Consider the following 12909-nt stretch of genomic DNA (forward strand, 5'->3'; position numbering starts at 1 on the left):
ATACGCATAAGCGAGCGCTGTGGCATGGCCGCATGCGGCAGGAGTAGCAACAGCAGCAGCAGAGGCAGCTTATAAGAGAGTGCGGCGTTTACTTTGCTAGCCGACTGACTAAAGCATATTTATGTATGTATTTACAATATGTTGGTACAAATGTGGGTATGTATGTGTGCGCATTGAGCAGTGCAGGCAGCCAGCGTAAAACCGTGTGGGCATGAGTACGCGCACACGCTCCGAAAATTGAGCTAACAACTCAATTCTGCCCAAATGCGATTTGACGTACTGTAGGACTTACACATGCATACATACATACACACATACATACTTCACATAGTAGCTGGGCAGCATGTGAATGGGTGGCAGCCGGGCGCTCTGCTATGCGCTTTAACCTGAGGTATGAGTTGCTGAAAAAATGTATAAAAAAAAATCATCTACCGCACATTAATACACTTGAGTAGGTCGTGTTTGGCGTGCATTTTGTTTTTGTCACGCTGCTATTTTGTTTGACGCCCTTCGATTATTTGCCGAATTAGTGCAATATTCGCAGTTTTGCACTGCCTTCCAAAATTTACTTTCCTTTCCCTTGTACTTATTTGTTATTGTTGTGAGGCTTCTTGTTTTTTGCTATGTGAAGTAATGACGCGCAGCCGTCAGACGTTAGCCGGCGGTCAGAGTTTTTTGTTTTTTGTGTTTTTTATTGACTCCTCCTGCTGCTTCTTGCACTGGCGAGTCTTGGCTTAATTTGTCATAAAGGGCCGTGTGACACTGTAGTAATTGGTAGGTAATGATGCGGAAACGGACGTGGTGTGCGACTGATATTCATATGAATGTTTGTACAAGTGCTTGAGGCCGTGCCATTGATAATTGGTGCACTAAAAATATATTTTAATCACTCTGCAGTGGACTACACTTCATTTGACAGCTTGAAAATGGGTGATGTGAACCAGATTTCTTGTGTTTTTATCACAAGCGCCTTACTATAAATTAGAAAAACATTAGAGGAATGGACACACAACTTAATCCGCTTGTAGGTCGCATCGGCAAGTAATGAGCGGTAAATAATGCACAGATACATATAAAGTACCTCACACGCATGCACGTGCAGTAGTGGTCAGTGCAAGAGATTTACTTCAAGTTGGCGAGAGTTTCAAGCTTCCAGACTATTCAATGTCCTTAGAGTGTTAAGGAAAGTGTTTTCGGCAAGTCTGTCAAACTGAAGAATTTCAAAAAATTAATCAGAGGAGCAGACACTATGTGCATGAAGTACCGAGGGCATCCAATAAGTGAGTTGCGGGTAAACTTTCTGAAACTACTTTACATTTTTTATTTTACGATTTTTTACACTGCGATAGCCAACACTTTAGGTTTTGAGCCTCTATTGAAATTTTGTTATGAATTTAAATTTTTCTTGAAATTAGATGGCAAAGCCTTTTAGATGTATTATTTGCTATACAATTAGAAGGCCGTAAAAAGCCAAATTTCCCAGAATTTTTTCTGAGAAAACTTTTAAATTTATTGATCTAACAATTTGTACACATATTGTGTTATCTTTTAACTGTATTTTAAGACTTAGCATTAGTAAAAATATTTATTTGAAAAGGAGCTACAGCTGATCTCCCGAAGCTTCTCTCAAAAAAGACGTTTTGCGGTGACTACTACTTACAGTAGTCAAAATAGTGTACAAAGCATTGTGTTATAATATGGATTTTATTTCAGTCTTTTATAACAAAACAATATATTTTAATTTCATGTTTTTTAAATTAGTATTTGATTATCTACTTAATACTAGAAAACAACAAAAAATAAATTACGCAACAAAAGTTTTAAAATAAAATCAAAATTTAGTGCATATTTTACGCCTCAAAATAAAGTTTACAGCCTACATCAGTAGCCCTTTAGCAATGTTCTACCGTAAAAAAGGCTGTTGTATTTGGTTATTTACTTCCTTTTTCGTTGCATTGAAACTTTTTTCATATTGTATTTTATTTGGTTGCGATCGGCAGAGTGAAAAGTTTTTGTCTACAGTAAATTAAATTCTATTATTTATTATTTTTAATAAGGGGTAAACAAACTTCGACTGATATTAGAGAACTGGTACTAAAGCTTCGCAATGAAGGTTAAACCTTTCGTGAAATTGGCTCTATTGTCAACAAAAGCCATAATACTGTGAAAAAAATAGTTGACAAATACAAAAAGTTCGGTAAAGTAGAAAATCGCCCAGGTGCAGGCCGTCCAAAAGTTTTAAATGAGACTGAAGTAAGGTCTATAGTGCGTGATGTGAAGAAAAATCCCTTTAAAAGTGCGGTCAAAATTTCACAAGAAGTTTTAATAGCATCAGATACTAGCGTAAATGTCAGCACAATACGTCGAGCGTTGCACGCAAATGGGTTGCATGGTCATCTCCCACGAAAAAAGCCGCTAATATCGACAATTAATAAAAAAAACGTCTTGATTATGCAAAAAAATACGAAAATCGGGATGTTTCTTTCTGAAATAATGTTCTGTTTAGCGATGAAAGTAAGTTCGAGGTATTTGGGCAGAAAAAACCGGTTAAAGTCTGGAGAACCAAAAATAGTAAGTATGCCAACCAAAATTTGTTAACTACAGTTCAACGCGGTGGTGATTCGGTGATGGTGTGGGGATGTATGGCGGCAAGCGGAGTTGGCAATTTGGTTTTTATTGAAAGTACTATGAACAAAACAGATTATCTGAATATTTTACAAAATAATTTGCTAACCAGTGTGCAGAAATTAGACTTGCAGAGATCTAGGATCTTTCAACGAGATAATGATCCCAAGCACACAGCAAAAATAGTAAAAGAATGGCTGATTTATCGTACTCCTAAGACATTGGATCATCCTCCACAGCCACCAGACTTAAATCCTATTGAACATTTGTGCGAGCATTTAGACCGCCAAATTCGGAAAAGGACAATCACCAATATGGACATGCTGAAACTCGTTATAAAAGAAGAGTGGGATAAAATTTCATCTGACGTGACAAAAAAACTAGTTGAGTAGATGCCCCGAAGACTGTCTTCCGTTATCAAAGCAAAAGGGAAATCAACAAAATACTAAAACGATATCGTTTTTGTAAAATATATCTCTGTACACTTTATTTTGACTCGTAAAATATGCACTAAATTTTGTTTTTATTTTAAAATTTAAGTTGTTGTAATTTCTTTTTTGTTGTTTTCTAGTATTAAGTAGATAATCAAATACTAATTTAAAAAACATAAAATTAAAATATATTGTTTTGTTATAAAATACTGAAATAAAACCCATATTATAACAAAATGCTTTGTACACTTTATTTTGAGGCTCACAGTATATCTCTGAAATGGATCCTCTGAAATTAAAAAAACCAAACAGATTTTGCTAAAGTAATATTAAATCTATTATATCTAATATTGTTCGAAGGAATGACAAAACGGCGGTTTCTTATAAAAAAATTTTTTTTGGTCAAAATTTCGGCCTTATATTGTTTATAAAAAAACTATTTATCGGTGAGAAAAAATCTTCGATTAATTAATAGGATACAAATTCTCTGAAACGCCTTTTCAAATTTGCGCGTAACTTCGAAAATCTTCACCCGAACGATATTATATTCTATGTGTATTCTCAAATATACATATGTACATTACAAAAAAAATTAAAAAAAAATCAATGTTTGAAAATTCTAACTGTATACTCTACAACTATATTTACCTTTATATGAATTTATTTTTTTATAATATAATTAAAATCTTTTTTAAAAATTCTATCAATTTCCCAAAAGAAAATTAGATAGCAACACCAGCTAAAAATATTTTTTACCAAAATTTGTTAAAACAGTGTACATTTATTACCCCACTTCTGCTTGTTTGCCAACACTTTCGTAAATACAAATAACCAGTATAACACTTTTCGCTCGCCACTTTGTTTGCGAACGTTCACTATGCTACGCTAGGTGGCGCTCTCAGCTGCTCTAGATAATTTATCTAACCGCAACGAAATACGATGACAAATGCACACATATCCATGCAATACACACTCATTGTAGTGCGAGCAAACATTCTTTCTTATATTTATCTCAATTTTTGCCTAAGAAATCTCATAATTCGGATGAAAAACCAATTATTGTGGTTATATTTTAAATAATATGTACATTAATATGGTATATATGTATGAGTTTGTATGTGTATGTATGTATGCGTATCAAATAAAGCTTCTGGACTGATAACTGGTAACTTTAAACATTTATTTATAAAGTGCAAATTCAATAAAAAAAACATAAATTAATAAAAAACCAATAAGAAATAATATTAAATAAGTAAAATCAAATAATGTAAGAAATAAAATGTAAATGAGATAAGGAAATTAATATAAAATTAAATAATAACATAAACTAAATAAAATTAATCTAAATTAAAAAGACATTAGGTGAAGTAAAACCAAATAAAACAAAAAAAATAAAATAAAAAAATGAAATAAATAAAATAATGTTAACAAAACAGAAAAACAATAAAACAAAGTATTAGGAAATAAACCAATATAAATAAATAAAATTTAAAAAATAAGAACATAAAATGAAATAAAAAAAAATTAACAAATTAAAATGTTTTATTTTACAAATAAAATAAAGCAAAACAAAATAAAATAAAGTAGTATAAAAATTGAAAATTAAAAAACTATTTTAACATAATATAAAACAAAATACAACAGAACAAATATATTAAAAAAAATATAAATTAAGTTAAAATAGAATAGTCCCAAATAAGATAAAGAAAATAAACAATAAAGTTAAATAAGTTTAATCTAAGCTAAAATAAAATAAAGTAAAATTAAAATAAATTAAATTGTAAGTAGCGAAATTAAAATAAAAATAAAGTAAATTATAAATAATCAAACTAAAATAAAAAATAGCATTATTAGGATAAACAAAATAATATAACAATACATAAATTACAAGTAGATGAAAAATAAATAAAAAGTATAAAATAATACGAACAGAATAAAATGTATCTAAATAAAATAAAATGAGTAAAAAACAAAAATAAAAAAAAAATTAATTAATATAATATAAAATAATGTAAAATAATATAAATAAAGTAAAACAAAGTAAAACAAATATATTAAATTATTAAATTAGAATATAAAAAACAGCGAATAGAAAAAGGAAAGAAAATCTAAAATTAGTTAGGTTATAATAAAGTGAGATAATATAAAACAAATAAAAACTATGCAAAATATAATAAAATTAAAAATAAAATACCACCGAAAGAGACAAAGAAAATAAACAATAAAATGAAATATATAATATTTAAACTATTTATATTAAAATCGAATAAAATAAAATAAAATAAAGCACATGGTCCACTAAAATATCAAAGTATGCAGCTTTGGCCATATAACTTAAACGGATGAACAAAGCGAAGGAAGTGAATAATAGCAATAATTATATCGTCCACTGGATTAGTGCCTAAGCATCTAATCAAAAATTTGAAGAAGTATGACTGCCAACACCTTTTAGAAGACATGCAGAAGTCGACACATGTGCAATAGTTCGTAGATTTTTAAATGTTTAAGTAATAGCAATCGAATGGACGTAGAACTTGGACCACGCTCCACCAGAGCACAATCCCTTGCAAATTTTATCCGGCAATAGCCGAGATGGATTAAGCTCAAGTAAAATAAAATAAAATAAAAATAATGGAAATTATAAAAAGTGAAATTAAAATATAAAATAAAAGAGGTAGGATCAACAAAATAATATAAAGTTAGATAAATTATTATAAAATAAAATGAAACAAATAGAGAACAAATTAAAAAATAATAAAGTTAATATAATAAATGAAGAATAAAATAAAATGAATAAAAAAAAGTATAAAAAAAAATAAAAAAAGATAATATAAAGTAAAGTAAAACAAAATAAAATAATAAAAATTAAAATTATGTTAAATTATAAATTAAAAAAAAATGTCAAATTGAGAAAAGCAAAATATTATAAAATTAAAAAAGGTATAACAAAATAAAAAATAAATAAAGTACCAATTCCAGTATAAGCTGTGAATGCCGAATTCTGATTAAAAAACAAAAACTATCGTAAAAAAAAGTAAATAAAATAAGATAATATAAAATTAAATAAAATAAAATTAATTTAAATCAAACAAAATAAAACTAAATTAAATTAGATTACATTGAAATAAAATAAAATAAAATAAAAAAATTTATGAAATAAATAACGAATATTGAATTATGAATATACTTTTTTTATATGCGCTGACTATCATAGACTACACCACTCGAGTATGGGATTCGTACTACAGCTTTCTGGTCAACCCAATAAAACCCTGATGTGTAAAACTCCATTTCCTACTGCCCCCGAGTTTGACTCTGGCACCGCGATAGCAGTACTTCAAATGCGTGGCGCGCTATGTGAGCCTTAATGATGATTAGTTGGAGCGCTTTTCAGGCTGTTCTTAAATAATAGACATTCTCCTGTTATTTTGTGACAAATTACGCCTTTAACATACCATCAACAGCTTTCCAGCATTCTGTGCTGGAGCTCATTGCCCTGATGAATCTGCTCAGAAGTTTTCACACACAATGATTGTGTGGTGCGCATTGCCATACACATTTCCGCAGCACAGGCAGAACGGAGATTCTGCGCTATCCAATTCATAAAGATATGGTATTTGCGGAAGTAGCCGTGGCCCATGAAATCGTTTCAGCCCTGGCTGTAAGTTGGCTATTAATAGTTTGGTCCATCGTCCTTTGGTGCTCTCGTTCCAATTTGGTTGCCACTGTTGTATCAGTAGCACGCGGGCTTGAATTAGGAGTAATGAATTTGGTGTTATCGAAATTAATGAATTTTTAATTATAATTCATCAATTAAAAATTGGGAAATGTCATACTTGTGTACCGTTCGGTTTGCTTTGACTGCTGAAACAATAATTTTGTATTATTTAATATGATCTGCGAATTGAAAATTGGGAATTACGAATTTCGAATTATGAATTGTGGAATGAATGAATTCGAGTGGAATTTGGAAGTAATGAGGTTTGAGTTAATATGAGATATTATATACGGTGTGGGCCAAAATTAGTCATTCAATTTCGTTTTTGAATAAATTTTTTAGCAAATAAAAAACATATGGAAATCTTTATTTTACATATTTACGCGCTCCATTACTTGTCTGTTTGTCTACTGCAACTGTATAGTTTATACATTAGGCCGGGTCGATTTGTGGGGAGGCAAAAACATCGCCCTTTGCTCTGTGAAAATCATATTCTAGGGATCAAAATAAGAAACTTTGCCGAAGGAACCATACCTCTAAAACGAATTCTGATGTCCCCCAATTTGGGTCGAACTTTTTAATTTCTTTTCTCATGTAAAGGCCAAAAATGGTGATATTTTGAAATGATTGTATGGGGAACCCCCCAGGGAAGTTCCAGGGGGGGTGCCACTGGCATGGGTGGATCGGCCGTCCAAAGTTAGTGAGGGTCAGTCATACATTTGGACTCGATTGGAGCACTCTAAATGGGTCAAAGTAGGATTTTTCGTTCGACCCAAATTGGGGAACATCAGAATTCGTTTTAGAGGTATGGTTCCTTCGGCAAAGTTTCTTATTTTGATCCCTAGAATACGATTTTCACAGAGCAATGAGCGATTTTTAAATCCACCCGCCCTATTATACATACATACAAAATTGGCGCGTACACTCCTGCTAGGGGTTTGGCCGAGCTCCTCCTACTATTAATGGTATGCGTCTTGATGGTGTTCTACAAATAAAGGGACCTAGAGTTTTAAGCCGACTCCGAAAGGCAAAAGGTTTTTGTTTTTGAAGTGATTTTTTCTATGATGGTAATCACACACCAACCCATTCGGCTACGGCGGCCAGTGTTTAGTTCACAAGTGTCAAGTATGATTGGCGTACGACGATATTTGCTAAAAAAATAATAAATCCAATGAGGGAATGATTAATTTTGTGCCACTTTATATAAATTGCGAATTAAGATTAAATAAATATAAATTTTGAATTATGAATGAAGTATGATACAATACAAATTTCGATTTGATCTGAGTTATGAATTTCGATATAAAATATTAATTTAAGAAACTCATATATCTGTTATGAAACACTTCATAAAAACCGTTCAACTAATTTAAAAATGTTTCCCTTCTCCCCTCAGGTTATTGCACGTCCACATTTCCGCGGCTGGTTGGAACCCTCACATGATGTGTCGATGTGGCTGCGCAAAATACGCGCTGTCGATGGAGACGGAGAGGCTAATCTAAAGAATTTCCTAGTGGCAGGATATGTGAGTGCAGCGTCTTTTTGCAAATGAAAAGGATGCTCTTTTAATTTTATAATCAACTTTTGCTTGTAATATCTAAATCTATCTGAAATTAATAAAACTGTTTATGCTCACACAGCTTTGGTACGAAACAAATCGTGATATAAATGCCGGCGAAGAAATCACAATCGATGGCCGGCCGCGCACACCCATACACCTTAACGACGGCTCCATCAATGGAGCGGATGCGGGGGGTGCATTATGTCCGACGGGTGGATCGCTGCACGGTGATGATAAAAGCGAACGTGATAATGGTGAGTGGAAAAAAATAAGGATTTTTTCATAGAGAAGATAATAATGAGGGGAGAAGGCACACAGGAGTAGTGCACAGAAACTTATAAAAAAAAATTAAGTGTTCCAATAATATATTGTATTAAGCTATACAAATGGAGAAGGGGGGAATTAACATGCTACTTGCCTTTTTTATTTGTACACTTATCTCTCGTTTATTTGACTTTTGCGCTGTAAACCTTATCGTAATGTCGCAGCCGCTGATCCTGACATGGGAAATGAGCAGCTGGGCGGCGGTTGCAATACATAACAGACTCTTTTGAAAAATGATGCATGCATATGTGGTTGTTGTTGTTGTTGTTGTTCATGAGCAATGTTTGTGCTTAGCAAATATCATTGGCGATTAGTGCGCGCAAACATGCAATTGATAGCCGGCGATATAACAATACGCGTGACTTGCCACATGGCACGCGTGTTGTTGCTTTCAACGATGCCAGCACCTTAAATGCTATGTGCACATATGCAGTTACATATACAAAAATGTACATATGACTGTAACTCATATTGACAATTACTTGCAACATTATTCACACGTTGTACAATCACACAATAGCGCATGTTTTGAGGCAGAAGCTGCCAGCTTTAAGGCTGATCCCGGCTTCTGCTTATGTGACCAGCTTATGAGGGCACTAGCGGAAGGGTGTTGTTAGCTGTCACTTCCACTGCCATTTTTCCATTGATAAATATCACTTCTCTCAACAAACGAAAACAAAAACAACACCAAAGCAACAACAACGTCAACAATAATAACCGAAATATTAAAAACAATGTTCGAATAATTATGAGAAGCTATGCTGATTATTTGCGGGGATTTCAATTTAAATTCACACTTTCGAATGCAACAGCAGCATACAAAGCCTACACTCACACGAACACATGGTACACGGTATTTGCCCCCGCAGCCGCCACCATTCACCCTTTGGCCGATGCGTTTGCACATGCGCGCCTAGAATTGCGTATTCATAGTCGTATTCGTTGTCGCGCATTATAAGACGACCGCATATGTTTTCATTTGTTATTAAAATGTTTGATAATTCCATTAAGGCCAGCAGCATATCACATTGCAGCAACACAAACAACACCAACAGCATCACTAACCACCACCATTGATGCCACATTGCAGCATTGTGCCAATCAGTTAGGCAGTCAGCCAGTCAAACTGGGTTGTAAGGCTTTGCGCTGGCGCTCGGGTGGCAGCCAGCCTTGCAGGAGTGATGACAACACATTTTGTATGTATACATTTGTGTATGTGTGCTGGTTTTTGGGCACGAGCAGTAGCGAGTGATTATTATTAGCGACAAAGCGTCGACAATGTCGCCTCATCAGCGGCCTCATCACTGCAAATACGCTCAAAACATGGCATACGCTCAATTTAATCGTAATCCGGGTATTCGACGTATTCATAATTTATATTTGTTTGATTTTTTTTGGTGATATGAAACGATCGCCTGATTTGGGGCATATGCGATGAGCGTACAGTGGGTTGTAGGCGGTTGAAGGGTTGATTAAAAATAATATAGCGTTGAAAATGTGGTGCGGGTATGCAGCTTGTATAGCGATGATAGAAAATCTTTGTTTAAATATATTTTGATTATTTAAAGATTCTTTTTTACGAAGTTTGGTACGCAGATCGTTTTAATTTTGAGTTGTTAAAAAACTCATTCAAAATTATTACTTTTAAAACATTTTTTAGCTCGCTTTCGTGGTTGTTCGGTAGAAATATTACATGCCATTCTAAACTAACTTATCAAAGAGCTATAGATTTGACTCATCAGCATAGCTTCAAAGGTGTTTCAATATAAATCAAGCGGAGTAATCTCCGCTAGGTGGCGCAGGTGTCGTGATATTTGAAAAACCGCCATGAACAGTCCGATTTGGTTAATAATTCGAATATATGTATACGCATAACTTTATGAAATGAAACAGCTTTTAAAAGAAACTTCCTCGCTAGGTGGTGCTGAGGTCGAAATTTATGTAAAAATTACTTTTACCACCGATTTGGTTCATATTTGGCTATACTTATATATTACTTAATTTTTTTTGCATTATCGACCTTATTCATTTTTAGAAGCGTTGTACAATTGCTCCTAGTAAATATAGAAGGATATTAGTAATCAATTTTCTTTTGATAATTTAACTTGTTTTAACAAAAGCATTTTACAATACTAGCGTTACTCGTTCTCTGCAAGGTCTGCTGCCGTTGTGCGTTTTAAACGCAGAGAAAAATTCAACCGAAATAAGCGTCGACAATGTCCCCTCATCAGCGGCCTCAGCTGAATGCTGCATCATTGGCATGGTTTTTTATGTGCTGTTTGTAAGCTATGGTAAACTGCTTTGTTACTCCAATTACCATTGGCATACCAAGATCACGATAAAGGTCATTATATAGTATAGCGCGCTTACTATGCTCCGCAGGATTTTGTTTTGCAGACATTAGATAGAGGGTGTAGAGGATGATGTACTTTTGACTAGGTTGGGTTAGGTTTTTGTGGCAATCGGCTTAGAGTAGCCAACTTACTTATACCATACAGGTCCGTTGTGGTACCACTATGTAACATGGGAACCTTAATGTTTATGAAGCGTAAGGTAGGTTTTATCCCAACACTGGATAGTTCCGTAAGAGAGCCAATATGATATTATCGTAACAACCCTGCTCTATTCCTAGCTAAGGCTGGGCAATTATAGAGGAAGTGTTCTACTGTATCTTCTTCTTCTTCGTCTCTACAACTCCTGCAGCATTCATAAGAAAATACTAGCCTAGAAGAGTGCCTACCTAAAAGCCAATGGCCGGTGACACAGGCCACGACTTTCGATATGTTCTCGCTTAAGAGGTTGAGCAATTCTCCGGATCATTTCTTATCTATTTGCGAACAAATTAGACTGGTTGTGACACAAGTATTTTCTTCTCTCCATGAGCTATTATCCTCCTGGAGAATATTATTTTTTATCCTTAATTTCCAAGTTGCCATAGGCATTCCAATGTCACCTCCGTTTTCAAGCAGTGGAAGATCAGTACCCTCTCTGGCTAGCTCATCGGCCTTGCAATTTCCTTCAATATCTCTATGTTGTTGAAAAATTAAAAAAAAGAATATTAAAAAAAATTAAAACAAAAATTAAGCAAAAAAAAATAAAAAAATAACAAAAATTAAAAAAAAGATTAAAACAAAAATTAAAAAAAAAAAACGAAAAAAAAAAAAAAAAATTACAAAAAAAAAAAAATACAAAAAAAAAATTCCACATAAGGCTGACTTTTAATATCATTTAGAGCTGCCAGACATTTCTGAGCAATCTTTGATCTTGGTATAACTGCCTCCATTGGTTTGATGGCCGAATAAATAGTTTGAATAGCACAGGTCAACAAAACAACTTTTTTCTGGTTTCTAATTTGACGCATAAATTCTGACGCTAGTGATTTAAAAGCGCCAAATTACCCATTACACAGCTTATTTTGTCTGCTTCACGACGATAAGGGTTCTAATAAGAGAAAGTCCACACAAGAATAAGAAAATTTAATATTTATAATAAGAATATTTACTTTTTGACTTGATATGTTTTTACTTTAATTTGTATGATACTACCAGACATTATTTTTGAATTAAAACAGAATCCGAAAATTTTGACGATACTAAAGTCCATACAAATATAAGAAAATATATTTACTATTGTAGAAAAGAATATTTACTTTTCAGCTTAACTTTTTTTTTTAACATTTTTAAACCTACATATATTATATTATTCTTGAATTAACCGACTTTCAGCAAAAATTTTTCTGATTTAGTTTATAATAAAATTATGAAAAAATCAGACATATTTTTTGAGAATTCGATCAAATTTCTCCGGTTTTTAGAAAAGCAAGCGTTGATAAGAAAAGCCTTTATTATTATAGAAGGAGAATATATTTTAAACTTTTAGTTTGTTTTAAAAAGGTTTCATTTATTTTTATTCTTCCTCATTCTCAATATGACGAATGTCGTTATCTTAGAAAAAAATAAACATTAAGAATTCTTTGAGGCCACAGAATTTAGATTTAAAAACTACTTTTATTCATTCCTTCCTACTTGAATTCTATGGATTATATACTTTTTTAAACTTTTAAGTAGAGTACGAAACTTAATTGTGTCCGCCCCCGTTGAATAGGTCAGCGCGTGACTAGCATTCCATTGGTTTCAAGTTTATGGCCACTAGAGATATATACCACTCGAAATGACGGAAAAGTCAGTCTGAAATAACAAATCTTCGAGTGCTTGTCTGCCGTGGAGAAGCTTCGCATTATTACCACCTGC

The 12909-nt window shown here is 33.0% G+C and overlaps 1 protein-coding gene across 1 annotated transcript in view; it reads left to right on the forward strand.

The window, feature by feature from the left end:
- The window catches only part of LOC128863850 (transcription factor hamlet), a 73918-nt gene that overhangs the window by 21194 nt on the left and 39815 nt on the right, over positions 1-12909 (forward strand). The window contains exons 3-4 of the mRNA XM_054103221.1: positions 8171-8299; positions 8415-8589. Of these exons, the coding sequence (XP_053959196.1) occupies positions 8171-8299; positions 8415-8589 (304 nt within the window). The remainder of the gene's footprint in view (positions 1-8170; positions 8300-8414; positions 8590-12909) is intronic.

The sequence above is a fragment of the Anastrepha ludens genome, chromosome 5 (genome assembly GCF_028408465.1).
Source record: "Anastrepha ludens isolate Willacy chromosome 5, idAnaLude1.1, whole genome shotgun sequence".
In the NCBI taxonomy this organism is placed as follows: domain Eukaryota; kingdom Metazoa; phylum Arthropoda; class Insecta; order Diptera; family Tephritidae; genus Anastrepha; species Anastrepha ludens.